The following is a 15,100-nucleotide window of genomic DNA, read 5'->3' as shown; positions in this document are numbered from 1 at the left end:
ATCCATTGATATCTTATATGATTTTATGTAGAGTGATGTGGTTCTCAGTTGATTATGTCTGTGTCGGATATATACTCAAGAGTCAAAACAATAAAAAGAATATTCTGTTGTCCTAGCCCTAACAGTAACACAGGTATAAGAGTTATGAGTATTAATGGGAATTTCTACAGTTTGATTTTCAGTATCATTCCACTACACCACCCGACTCCATCTAGTACCAGATACCAACATGGTTGTATAATAAATGTTTTTCTGAACCTCCCCCCTCCAAATAGTACAATCATGGCCTTAAACTGTCTTCTATATCTCCACCCTACCCTGTACATACTAATGGTATACAAGTTATATACAAGTGCAGGATGATCTTGAGGTAGCATTCACCCCAAAATGGTTAAGCCAGCTCTCTCCAATGAATTCACATCTTGCACGAAAGCTGACCAAGCCTGGCAATCCATAACCGACGCTGACACTATCAACAGCCAATCAGTCATGGTTTCAACAGTGAACACCTTGATTGTCAGACCCAGAGTCAGTTCGGTATCTTACTTAACCATTCTGAGCTATATTTTTAGCTGACCATCGCATCGCTTCTTCCAGCCCCAAGGAGGAACAGGATCGATGGCTTCTTCGATGAGATCACCTCGTTGACAGCAGAGGAGTGCAGGATTAAAGGCAGGTATTTCTTTTTAATCTGTAAAATAATCTAGCCATATTGCTAGCCAATTTCATAAGTTGTAAAATATGCTTAAATATATTTGAATTCCTGCAGATTTAATATTTATTATTACAGAGCCAATTCACTATTGAATATTGTATTTTACCTAATATATAGTCTTGATTCCCAAAAATAAATAAATGATGAGTACCATCAGCTAGAATCGAAACCAAAATATTTAGTGCTCCAGTTGCGTTCCCTACCATTTGAACTATCGACAGATAAATAAATGAAGATTTAAAATGAAACCACTTCAAGGTAGAAATAAATTTGTACATGCACAAAAGTAATAGAAATATGTCAGCAAGTTCAACTGAACATTTTGCATTTCAACTTGCTGGCACATTTCCATATGCATTAATCATTCACCCAAACAAAAATTTTATTTGTTATAAACCATCCTTGGTGTGTGATTACTATTTTCTGTTAATTTCATTGCTATGTAACCAGTAGTTTAAGAGTTTATTGGTTAAATATTTACACACATGCATACATCTACTGTTTTGTTTATATAGATTTTTATAAACGCCCTCTCTGATACAATTGGGTCCAAAATGGGTATATTTGTTAATAACACTACACTCTATTCTCAACATGTGGGGAAAACAGATACACACATATCCAAGGCGGTGGCTGAATCATAAGAAAATTACCTCCAGTCCATACTTGAATAGGGATGTTATAACAAGAAAAGGGGGAAATAACTCTAAAAGCAGAAAGTAAGAGTTATCGCCCCTTACCTGTTCTACGTTAACCAATAATCCTGTCATCACAATTTCTATGAATACAACAGAAGATAAAGGGAACACTAACAATTAATGCAACCAAGACAAAGCTCCTTCCATTTAACAATTTCTGCTCTATGAAACAATTTGCAGAAGAAGGTTGCGGCAATGCCTACCATATCCAGGTAAAGCAGCCTTCAATACACATTTAGACTGTATATCAAAATCATCCTTGTGTATGCCTGCAAAACTTGGACCGTATATTCCAGATATGCCAAGAAACTTAACCATTTCCATATGATGATTTGCCTCCATAGAGTGATGAAAATCAAGTGGCAACATAAGAAACAAGACACAAAGGTTTTAGCTCGATCAAACCTATCTTCAGTACAAACCATGCTGCAGCATTGTTAAGTTTGTTGTGTGGGTCATATATGCCACATGTGAGATTCAAGATTCCCAAAACAATATTTTTATGGTAAGCTAGAAAAAGAACCATGGGAGGACAGCGCAAACCGTTCAAAAACAACTTGAAGGTCTCCATCACACAGTTTGGTTTGTATTCCAATTTGTGGGGAAAACATAGCCCAAGACAGATGTTCCTGATCCACTGCAAGCCACAAAGGGGCTATAACAACTGAATATGGACACATTGAAGAATACAAGAGGAAACTATAGCAGCCAACACTCGCTACAAACACAGGCAGGAGCTACTTCTCACGACTCGAGATTTTAAATCCATTTTCTCCCTGGCTTATCCAATCACAAGCCTCTATCATGTGATAGAGTATATAAAAGGCGAAATCTGAAACTCTCAATCGCTTTTTCGCTGCTTTGCCCAGAAGCACACATTGCCTGAGGCTTCAGTCCCAGGTAGAACGTGAGTACTACAAGCTAACATGGCGAGCTTTCAAACTCCCATTTGTTTCTACGTGTAGTACCTTAACGAACATTCTTTATCCTGCTAAAGAACATACACGACACACACACACACGCGCGCGCGTGCACACACACACACACACCTACTCTTTCTTACCATGAGATACTAACCCTTTGCCCTCTCTCTACTATCGGACGCACGCTCCTACATATGTAAACATACTGAAGTCTCTGCCCTTTCCTTCTCCTGTAATCGGTTTCCTTTGCCCCGGCGACTACTAACTATAAACACGTGTAGACTGAGCTGTTCTCTCCTCAACAAGCTGGCATGATATTAATTCTATCTCTACACAAGAACACTTCGACCTACTAACTCGTGTCTCTTTTCTACTAACTAACCAATTTCTCTCTTGTACACTCTACTAACAAAGATAACAAATAAAGTTGTTTATTAATATAGAATGAAACACCATCTCGTTGTGATCTCTTATTCTATAGAACATATGATTAGAAAAGACAGAACAGTCAATACCTCTGTTACAGCTGAATATGGGCACATTGAAGAATACAAGAGGAAACATGACAGTCAACAACTCTGCTACAGAATCATCCCACAGATGTCCCACATGTGGGAGATACTTCAGAGCTTGGATCAAACTGACAAGCCATTTCTGGAGCGAAAGAATAAGTGCATGTTCGCAAGTGATGATGATTGTCCAAATCATCATCATCATCATCATCATTATATCGACGTAAAAAAATCTTCTTTTTTTTTACATGTCTTGCTGCAATTTGCTAATTTTTTCTTGTTCCAATAAATTAGAATTTGAATCTGATAATTGTTCAGCATTGTAAAATGTTTTTTACGCATGAAACAAAGTCGAGTAACATCAAATTGGTCGGCCAACTTACCTCTTTCATAATAGCTGGAAGTTTATCCTGGACATTCTGCAAACAACACATGAATAACTGAAAAGAAAATGCATATAAAAATATAAGTAAAATATAAGTAAAATGGTATTAAAACAGTTACTTTGACTCTTTTGTGTAAGAACTTTTAAATGTAACTAATTTTTTTTTTTCTAATAGAAATCGTTTCAGACAAGGCATGAAGCCCCTTGAGGAGCTAATATATATGATGAAAATTATAGAAATAATATTCCAGTATGATAGAGAAATAAAAAAGGAACAAACTTATATGTTCATCAACATTTCGTTTTTGCTTCAAGACTTCCTCGGGATGATTAATTTGAAAAAAATAAAACACCTCTACAATATTTGAAGATATACGTGTTGTATTTGTGATGTGAAAATGATGTCTTTGTTCTGTTTCGGAATGAAAAAAAGCTGTTAGCATTCAAAGAGTATAAAGCGTTGTGGAATAGAGCGAGTGATATTTTTTGCCATCTATACATAGCTGTTAGACATTTGAAAAATTATAATGCAATTACAATTTTCACATCACAAACAAGTATATTTTCAAATATTGTAATGGTGTTTTATTTTCTTCAAATTAATTATCCCAATGAAGTCTTGAAATAAAGACGATATCTATATTTTCATGCAGGCTGAGCCAAAAGTAGGTGGACAGTAAAAATAACATTTATTTAGAGATCACGTTTACGTACAACTATATGTAACAATACAATTAAATTAATGAAATTTAAATGTTAATCAACACAAGTGCTCAAACTGTTTTGCTTTGTGATTTACATAGGTATAAAGCCTGCCTTTTAACGCTTCGACAAACATTTTCTACTTTTGGCTCACCGTGTATATTACTTCAAGGTTAAAAACTAGTTAATGCTAAGTGTTAGATGGAACAGATTTTGACACAGAAAACAGCAATTGTTTCCTCTTTGTCAGAAATATTGCTCATAGAATGTGAGGACTAAAGGACAAAATAAGGGAAGCAAGAATTAGGAGGCTGACGAAAGTAAACTCAAGATCCACTTTATACAGGGTGGGGCAGAGCAACTTGCTTATTTAAATTTGGCGCCCTGAAACGATGCTTGCTCCAAGAATGATAGAGATGGACTTATTTGAGAGGGTGGGGCATAAAGTTTGGGTGTGGAAAATGTGTGGTTCCACTAGGACGGTTCTCTGATACACATAGTGTGAGCGTCAATGACTGTTTTGTGGCAGAACTTCCCAGGATATCTCATCTCATCTTGAGGGGCGATCTGCATTGGCCAAGACGGGTCCACTGATTTATCACCATATGACTGTTTTTGTGGGAATATCTGAAATCAATTGTTTACAACGATCGTCTTAGCACCTTGACTCACCTAAAAAATAACATTCGTTGAACTGTCGCCAACATACCCATCGATATGCCAGAAAGAGTTGACCGAAACCTCAGAGTTTGATTAACTCAGTGTAAAGCGAAGAATAGACGGCATCTTACTGATATCATCTTTAAAACTGGTAAAAAAAAATTTTAAATGGTGTACTAGTTGCAGTTCAAAGAATTACATGTATACCTGCATCACTTGTGTTTTAATTGATATTCCAAATAAGCAAGTTACTCTGCCCCAGTACTGTCCCAATGTACTTTTGTCTAGCTCATTGCTATCGTCTTTTAAATATTTAGTTATTAGGTGCAAAGATAATGTCGTTTTTTTTATATGAATATTTTGATATGATATAATATGAACGCCAAAAAAACACATTATTTTTGCACCAACATAATATTTTTTTTTTTTTTTTTTTTTACATAGGCATCACCACATTATCAAGGCCCAGAGGCCACTCAAGGATAAGGGTTAAAGAGTGTACAGTAGAAATTGGTCAATATAGTAATTATTAGTAATGAAAATTTGGTAAATTTGATAACTTATATGGAACGGCTCATCAACAACTTATTTACATTAGACTTGAACACAACCATATTGTAGTCAGCCGGAAAGCAGGAAAACGGAAGACAATTCCACAGGCGTGCAGTTCTAAGAAAGAAGCTTTGTTCATGGAATCTATGTTTAGGTTTAGGCACAGATAAAGAGTGGGGGAAATTATTGATAGTGTTTTCAGCTAGACGAGTGTTTCTTGTGAAAGTTTGGCGAGGGGGTACCATAGATTGAAGCTCAGTTGAACACTTTCCATGAAAATAACGATACATCAGAGACAAACTCGCAACATCTCTTCTGTGAGATAGAAGTTGCAAGGAGGAGAAAAGGACATCTCCTACGAGGCTACGAAGTCTATTTTGAACTCTATCAAGGCAGGACAAGTCCTTTCTAGCAGCTCCTGCCCAGATGTGGCAACAGTATTCCATCCTTGGACGTACCTGGCTCTTATATAGATAGAGAATAGCATCAGCAGTGAGATATCTACCGGATCGATAGAAAGATCCCACCATTTTTCCAGCGGCCTTGGCAACAGATTTGATATACGTGTTCCATTTAAGATCAGGAGTAATGGTCAAGCCCAGAAGCTTGTCAAAACTTGAAGCCTCCTGAAGACGAGAGCCATTCATTTCAATTGATGACAAATGTGGATTAGAATGTTAATGATGTAAAGAGAGAAGCTTGGTTTTAGATGCATTAAAAGTAACCAGCCACTCCTTTCCCCATTGTACTACGTGCTCAAGATCAGAGGAGACAGAATTGGAGAGAACTTGGTCGTTTACTGTCTTAGATGTGCTACCATAAATGGTAGTGTCGTCAGCATAAATGTCTACAAATGATGTAAGGATATGATTTGGAAGATCATTAATGTAGATCAGGAAAAGAGTTGGGCCCAGGATGGATCCCTGAGGGACACCGGCATTAATACTGTGAGCTTCTGATTTTTGCCCCTCAACTACTATTCTTATGAACCTATCAGAAAGAAATGATTTAATAATTGAGAAGACTTTTCCAGCTATACCATAGCTAGCGATCTTATGAAGTAAACCTTTATGCCATACCCTATCAAAGGCTTTAGATATGTCAAGAGCAATTGCCCTAGAAAGATTGCCACCGTCGAGAGATTTGCTAATCCTATGCGATATAACTGTAAGGACATCTGCTGTAGATCTAGCAGAACGGAAACCATATTGAGTGTCACTAAGAAGGTTATTTTTGTTGAGATGGTTGATTACTTCTGTATTTAACACAGATTCCAGCAACTTACTCATGACGCACAGGAGACTTATTTGCCTGTACTGAGAGGGGGATGAGCGATCACCTGAATTCTTAAATACAGGGCATACTGATGAGATTTTCCAGGGAGATGGGAAACTATTCTCCTTAAGACAACGTTTAAACAGTTTTGTAAGTATGGGCGCTAGTTCAGGTTGAAGTTTTTTGAGTACTATAATTGGAATACCGTCAGGGCCAGTTGCTTTACTCGAATCAAGGTTTTTGATTAGCTTCGCAACATCACGTACAGATATACGTATATCACAGCGTGTTTTCTGATACAGGAGGAAATATTGGGGGTTGGCGGTCTTGGTCGCAAAGGGTAGAATTAGCTGCAAAGTTCTTGACAAAGAGTTTGGCTTTGTCTGATGCTGACGAGATTACCTCAGGTCCATTGATAATAGTTGGGATGGAGCACACGCTTCTGTTCAGGATTCTGTTTGCTATTTGCCAAAACTGGTGGGAACCAAGCCGCTGCTCAGCTACTTTGGACTTAACAGATTGAGCATACAACTCTCTTGCGTTCCTTATTACTTTCTTACAATGGTTGTTGGCAGTCCTGAAAACGGCTTTAGTTTCCATACATCTATTACGTTTGAAGCAGTGGAAAAAGTGATTTCTGTGCGCAATGGCAGCAGCACATTCTGGAGAGAACCATGGCTGGCTGTTAGGTTTTTGCTGAAACTTTTTAGAGGGTATGAAATGGTCAATACCTACAATTAACCATTCAGTCAGGTCTAATACTATAGAGGACACATCCTTTTTAAACATGGAATGCAGAGGTAGATCAGATATAAATGTACGGAAGCTATCCCAGTCAGCCTTAGTGTATCGATATAATGTACGATGAAGAGGTACGTCTGGGGACTTATTACATTTCATTTTTATCTTAATTGATACAACAGAGTGGTCGGAAGATCCAAGAGGCGACAGAACAGAAACTGAACATAGTTTAGGGCAAGTTGTGAGAAAAAGGTCTAGTAGGCTCGCATACTGGCCGTCATTATCGGGCACACGGGTAGGTTCCTGAACAATCTGAGTGAGGTCATAGGCAATGGAGAAATCATGACAGAACCTCCCCTCATCATCGGTCTTGCTTGAGTGGGTCAACCATTCGACGTTGTGAACATTGAAGTCTCCACATACGTGAATGTTAGCTGAAGGATAAGTAGAAAGGACTTGGTCAATTTTCTCAGATATGCTTTGAAAGATAGTAACTCCGCTGTTGTGGGGGCGATAGAGAGTAAATATAAATGCAGTAGTGTGAGCTAAAGCAACCCGGAAGCACATATAGGGTAAGTTAGGATCTTCCCTGGAGATGTCCCTCCCACATGGAAAGCTATCTTTAATATAGGCACATATTCCATGCCCATGGCGATCTTGGGGGTCAGATTTAGAAGTTAAGTTAGAGTATCCTGTAATTGCAAACTCATCTAGGGAAATAGCCTGTCCAATGCCAGTTTCACTTAAAAATAAAAGGTCTGGTTTAGTCTCCTGTAATTGGGTTTCAACCTCTGGAAGGTTAGAACGAAGACCCCTGATGTTGGAGAAGGAGACATGGTAGTAGGGGTCTACATTGGAAGTTGGAGAACCGGGTTTAATCGTGTATTTTTTCTTGAAACTTGTCATGATGAAATTTTGGAATTTGTGGACTAGGTCGTCAGATTTACTTAGAGCAGGACAGAGAGGGGAAATTAAGAGAGAAAAAGAAACAAAGAATTTTTTTTTTTTTTGTAGCACATGATAAGGTAAAGCCGTAACAATTACCCACTAGTATGGCATCGAGAGGCCCCACCAGAAGCTACTGCATGGTCCAGATTCCATTCACCAAATGGCAATACAGCAGCCCCAGTACTTTGCACCTGCTGATAGGACAGCCTCCTTAGTGGTTAATCCAAGGTTCGGGTCCCTGACTATCAGGCGGATAACGTCAGCCCAGACAAAACGTTTACCTCCAGCACCCTTACTAGTGACATGGCTACAAGGATAGACATAGAAACAGAAAATTTCGACCAACTCTGCCAACTGTTCGCGCAAAATACTGCCAACCTAGAAAACAGCTTTTTCTTCTCCCTTTGTCAGAAAAATCACTCATTAAAAAATGAGGACTGAGGGACAAATAAGAAGAAGCGAGAGTAACTGTTGTCATTTATTAAATTATGGTCAAGTAGACTCGGGATTGCCTGAAACTAAATGAGGACTCTGCCTACTCCGAGGGGTCCTGGATATGACCTTAAACTATATCCGATGGTGAGGCCGCAGCTTGCGGGCTCTGGGGAGTGTAGAGCCACCCTTTAATTGCCATTGCTCCCAGATCCACTCTGACCCAGAGTGGTAGTACCTGTTAGGGTCCCAACTATGGGTTAAATAGAAACCGACTTGCAAAAAAATATATTCTATTAAAAAAATTTTTCTTCAAAATCACCGGATTTGGCATTAAATAACCTGAAAAAGGTTGATATGCCGTAAAACAAAAACAACCAACCATCTGCCTACTTCTGCTTCCATAAAAAAAGAATGCTCCAAAGAAACAGATTTGGTTACAATGAAGAAATTATATTGGAAACTGAGGCGTATTTTGAGGTCAACGACAAATGGTTCTACAAAAAACGATATTGAATTGTTAGAGAAACGTTGGAATCAGTGTATCACCCTAGAAAAAGAAGACTGTGTCGATGAATAAAGTTGTATTTTGCCTAAAAATTATTTTTTTCTAAGTTAGATATGAGACTTATTCAATGATCTGTTATCATCAAAGTTTAATTAAATTCTTGGAAAAAAATTCAGAAATGACGCACACAGAAAGCTGGAGCCCATTTCTTTTCAGGTCACCCATTATTAGGGGTACCCCTCATAAAGCATTCAAGTTGAGGAGATAACCTGCCCCATTCCCTCTTTTCAAGGTTTCAACGTTGTTTGGGAACCAACACGTTGTAGGCTCAGTCGCATAGCAGACAAAGAATAGAAAAGGGCTTCAACTCGCTTTTTTTTTTGTTGTACACCAACATTTATTTCCGCATTCTCCCGTTACAGCTGTGACATCCCTCAAGTGATCATCTTCTCAGATGTGCTCTCAAATCTATACTTTTAACATGATTGTCTTCTCAAACATCTTTTTTATCATCTGTTTTTTTTTCGTACTGTGATGTCATTCCACTCATGGCTCAGTATTTGTACATAGCTGTCCGCACTATGTGCCAATTGTCTCTTGAACAGCCAGCAAACATTCCCGGTCAGCACTGTTGACATCAGAAATATCAGTCCATAAATGAATTTTTCAGGGTGCATCAAGGGAGATTATCATTTATTCATTACGCTCATCATTGTCAAATGATAAATAATGAACACAAAATACTTACATTTGTGATGACTTTTAGAGATTCGATGTATGCAGTTTCGGTGTATAAAAGTTCCCAAATAACATCTTGTTGGCTTTGTACCTCTTTCGGTAATTCCTGTAAAAAAAATAAAACAAAAAAGAAAAAGGTTTTATTTTCTATTGGACTATTCACATTAATATTCTCATTTCGGGCGTTATTTGCACAACGTTTTTCAGGCGAGACTTCTTTGGTTTAATCGTAAAGGCTTCCTCTACAGCCTCCGTGGTTGAGGTTTTGAATCTCACTAAAGTCAGTTTTGCTAATAAGCCATATAACGGTCAGATACATGTCTGTGAATATATAAATATTATTTTATTCAATTTAGGTTAACAAAATTGAATAAAATAATATTCTGCACTTTTTATTGAGCATTATCAACAACTAAATTCAATGGTTTTTACTTTTGGATATATATATATATAATGAAAATCAAAAAAGATGTAGTGTTTACCTGATATATACAATGGTAAACTTCAATCTAATATAGATGCCAGTATTTATATATATAGATAATTTAATCCCAACCGCATAAAAAAGCTCAATACACAATAGAACATTTCTTTATTCACTTATATTTCCTTTTTATATATACAAGTCCTTATTTTAGAAATTCAATAAAATTACAGAGCATATAATGAATGAATAACAAAAGTCTATATTCCAAATTCATGATGTTGACCATCTTACAATTTATTTCTTTATTTTAGTTGACACTGACAATTCTTGACAGTATCTGTTTAAATCACGTAATTCTTATATCAATCAGTGAATCTATTTTGCCCTTAACTCATCAGAAGAAATAGCAACAATCAATCCACCAAAAGGAAATAAAATGCATTTAGACATGATTAAAAAATCCGAAAATTAGAAGAGAAGCTGCAAATGCCTTATAGTTTGCTTACATTACGCCATTAGATTCACTGACTGATATAATAATTAAGTGATTGATTTTGTGCTACGAAACAGACACTGTCAAAAATTGTGTCAATTGAAATAAAAGAATAAATTGTAAGATGGTCAACACCATGAAATTTGGAATATAGACTTTTGTCATTTATTCATTATATAATTATTTACTATAATAAGCATGCTTATCTATGCAAACATTATTGGCTACATATGTGCATACATATTTCTGCAATGTCTCATTTTAGAGACATTGCTCCATCAATCCACAGTATTGACTTGAGAGCCAAACTCAAGAATATAAAATTATTCATATACTGAAAGTTTTATCTAATTAAGGAAGGGATAAATGGAGAAAATATAGTGTGTGTGCATATATATATATATATATATATATATATATATATATATATATATATATATATATATATATATATATATATATACAGTTTTATTATTTTGTTCAATTTAGGTAAACAAAATTACCATAAGTCGCTACAATAAAATGACTGGCCTCAAATAAGACCAGAGGTCTCTTGTCGCTTAACAATGTCTTCTAAAACTGAAACAGTAAATTTATTGTAGTGACTTCTGGTAATTTTGTTTACCTAAATTGAACAAAATAATATCTTGCTCTTTTTTAATTCAGCACTATCAATAACCTTGTTTAAACTCATTGGTTTTACTTTGGAGTTTTTTAACCTGATTATATATATATATATATATATATATATATATATATATATATATATATATATATATATATATATATATATATGAGAGAGAGAGAGAGAGAGATAGAGAGATAGAGAGATAGAAAGAGAGATACGGTGGTAAAACATCAGGCTACGTATCGAGCAGTGGTAAGTTCAAGTCTCAATAAATTTAGCTATACTGACGAGAACATATTACGTCTATAGATAACTTAATGTTATGCACGTAAAAATATTTAAGTAATAAATTAATTACAAATAATATGTCCCAAAATATGGGGCGACCAGAATGTAAACAAAGGGCAGATAACCTCTCCCTTTAAAGCACTCAGGGAGTGGAAAAAAATACTGCAGAATCGCTTTTTAAAAAAATACATAAATAAACAATCTTATATATATGTGTGTGTGTGTGTGTGTGTGTGTGTGTGTGTGTGTGTGTGTGTGTGTGGTGAGTTCGAGTCTTAACACACACACACACACGCACACTTCTCAAATATAGTGGGCAGTGTACACAGTGTAAGGGGGGGGGGAGCGGGGGGACTCTTTCTCTGTCTTTAACAAAAAAAAAAAAAACAATAACAAAAGCAAAGGCATTTGAGCATGATAAAAAAAATCCTGTATTTTACGCAAGACTTCTGTGATCTAACAGTAAACGCTCCTAACTACAGCCTCTGTGGCTGAGGTTTTGAATCTCGCTAAAGTCAGCAAAACACGTGTCCGTGGATAATTATATTATCTCCTTCTTTTTTGATAATTTATCATAGTAAATATAGTTTTCTTATTCACCAGAAAAGCTGCTTCTAAGGAACAACTTGGTTGTTTTGGTTTTATTTTTAACCCTCAAAATGGAGAAGGTCTTGCCTGGGAGGATGGCAACATGACCACCAGTTACTAAAATCCCCCCCCCCAAAAAAACAACCCAAAAGTGTGGAAGTAATGCCTGGGAGGATGTTCTCATGACAATCCACTTTGAGAATTGAAATATAATGTTACTGTACAATGCAACACAATAGCGTCCGTAAATATTTCGATTGAAGCATTTGCAAAGCAAAAAAAAAACTGAACATTCAATGTAGCATGAACTTGGAACATATACCAGAAAGAATTGTTGGAAACAATTACGCAGAGTTGTTAAACATGACATTATGACATGGGAGTAGCAACCTTAGTTCAAGTCAGTCTCCCCAATGATGCTGGCTTAAACAGAGCTAAAAGAAAGAAAGGAGTACTAAATACCAAGGTCTTATGTACAACATATTGTTGAGCCGTCCCCTTAAATAATCAAATTCTACCCAGCCTACACGATTACTACACTACCACCTCACATTCATTAACCCTTATCCTCGAGTGGCTTTCGGGCCTTGATAAGTGGTGACTCCCAAGTAAAATAAATAAAGTAAAAAAAAAAAAAAAAAAACTTAGGAAAATCTCCATCATCCCAGTAATCGTAATAGCTTCCGGACTTAAAACTATAAGTGAATATACCGTGTGAACCAAGTGCAAGAAAGATCCAAACTATTATGCTTAAAAGGATCGTTAAAATCCCCTTCCCTCCAATCTCTCTGTTGGAGTCTCTGAAATAGTGGGTGAATGTTTGGCATCTGATAGAATGCTCCATCCCCAGCATAAACAAAAAGATCATAAAACTGAATAGTATAGAAAAGAACAATTAGAAATAAATCACACACAATCCATTACAGCAAGAAACACCCGTCTAGCAGAAAACACTATCACTAATTCCCCACACTCTTTATCTGTGCCTAAACATAAACGTAGATTCCATGAGCAAAGTTTCTTTCTTAGAACTGCACGCCTATGGAATTGTCTTCCGTTTTTCTGCTTTACAGCTGACTACAATACGGTTGTCTTCAAGTCTAATGTAAACAAGTTTTTGATGAGCCGTTCCATATAAGTTAACAAATTTACCGAATTTCCATTACTAACGATTTCTATATTGTCCAATTTCTACTGTACACTCTTTAATCCTTGTCCTCGAGTGGCCTCTTGGCCTTGATAAGTGGTGATGCTTTAGCAGTATCAGAATTTTTGTAGGAATTTTTGACACCCCTAACACGAAACTGCGAATACAATATAAAAATCTCGTAATTTCTCTGTTAAAAGTGGGTTATTTATTTTCTTTATGGATTATACTTCCAAAATAAACTATTACAGTTGTTTTAAAAGTAATAAAAATATTTTTATTTTTTTTTAAAACAGTAATGAATTTTCCGAACTCAATATTTTTCAATTTTTAAACTCAATATTTTTAAATTTTAAAAATCTATCAAAATTTTTCTATTGATTTTATTTTTACGATATTTTCAGGGTCAATGTGAAATTTTATGTTCTTTCCAATAAACCGAATATAATATTTTAGACAAACGTTTTTTTTTAAATTCACGCCCCCCCATTTTCACGCCCCCCCATTTTCACGCCCCCCCCATTTTCAACTTTCTCTTAAAAAGTAAATAATTAATTTATGTTTAATAGTTTTATATATCACAAATTGAAGAGAAAAGGTCAATAAATAATATATTCAAATTTAAAACAAAAAAAAAAAAATCAGTTTTTTAGAAATTTACCTGTAAAGTCCGAAGTTTAAAACCTTATTTTATAAGAACACATTTTTTCTTTTTGTCTTTTTTTTTTTTTTTTAATGAAACCTTGGTCCTTGCTCCTTTAATTGAAAAAAAAATTAGGGCTTGAATTACATTTTTCGAGGAGTTATAAGCTTAGAAAGATAGGGGGTCGAATAATTTACGCCTCTCATTTTGAAATGTCTATTAAAAAGTAAATAATTAATTTATGTTTAATAGTTTTATATATCACAAATTGAAGAGAAAAGGTCAATAAATAATATATTCGAATTTAAAACAAAAAAAAAAATCAGTTTTTTTAGAAATTTACCTGTAAAGTCCGAAGTTTAAAACCTTTTTTTAAAAAAAAAAACACATTGTTTTTTTTTGTTTTTTTTTTTAAATAAAACCTTGGTCCTTACTCCTTTAATTGAAAAAAAAAATTAGGGCTTGAATTACATTTTTCGAGGAGTTATAAGCTTGGAAAGATGGGGTGGAATTATTCACTATTTTCACGAAATTTCTGACACTGCTAGTGATGCTTATGTAAAAAAAAAAAAACAAAAAAAAAAAGAAACTATGCAATTCCTACAGCTACATATTAAAAAAAAAACCCTGATACCATGATATGCGGAGAGAGAGAGAGAGAGAGAGAGAGAGAGAGAGAGAGAGAGAGAGAGAGAGGGGTAGCAACTCTAGTTAAAGTCAGTGTCCCCAATGATGCTAGCTTCAATGGAGTTAAGACGAAGAAGATAACTAAAAAGAAACTGGAATCTTAGGAAGATTTCCATCATTCCAGTAATCATAAGAGCAACCGAACTCATTAAAAAGAATTAAAAAATATATCTAGCGAGTATACCTCGTGAACAAAGTGCAAGAAAAATGCAAAGAATTGTACTCAAAGAGACGATTAAAAAAGATCTCTCGGTTGGAGTCTCTGAAATAGAAGGTGATTGTCTGGTCTCCAGCAGAATACCCCACCACCACCACCACCACCACCACCACCAGCAGCAGCAGCAGCAGCAGCAGCAGCAGCAGCAACAACAACAACAACAACAACAACAAAAATATAAGAAAATTGAAAT

At 35.7% G+C, this 15,100-nt stretch overlaps 1 protein-coding gene across 6 annotated transcripts in view; it reads right to left on the bottom strand.

Moving 5' to 3' along the window:
* LOC145246821 (pleckstrin homology domain-containing family G member 5-like) overlaps positions 1-15,100 on the bottom strand; it is a 1,071,747-nt gene that overhangs the window by 37,031 nt on the left and 1,019,616 nt on the right. For all 6 annotated transcript variants that reach the window (XM_080108657.1, XM_080108656.1, XM_080108658.1 and 3 more), the window contains 2 exons: positions 9,800-9,895; positions 3,232-3,288 (listed from right to left, as the gene is read on the bottom strand). In XM_080108657.1, coding sequence (XP_079964783.1) covers positions 3,232-3,288; positions 9,800-9,895 — 153 coding nt within the window. The remainder of the gene's footprint in view (positions 1-3,231; positions 3,289-9,799; positions 9,896-15,100) is intronic.

This window comes from Euprymna scolopes, chromosome 24 (genome assembly GCF_053919585.1).
Source record: "Euprymna scolopes isolate OS-2025 chromosome 24, ASM5391958v1, whole genome shotgun sequence".
Lineage (NCBI taxonomy): Eukaryota > Metazoa > Mollusca > Cephalopoda > Sepiida > Sepiolidae > Euprymna > Euprymna scolopes.
This window is presented reverse-complemented; position numbering and strand designations above follow the sequence as displayed.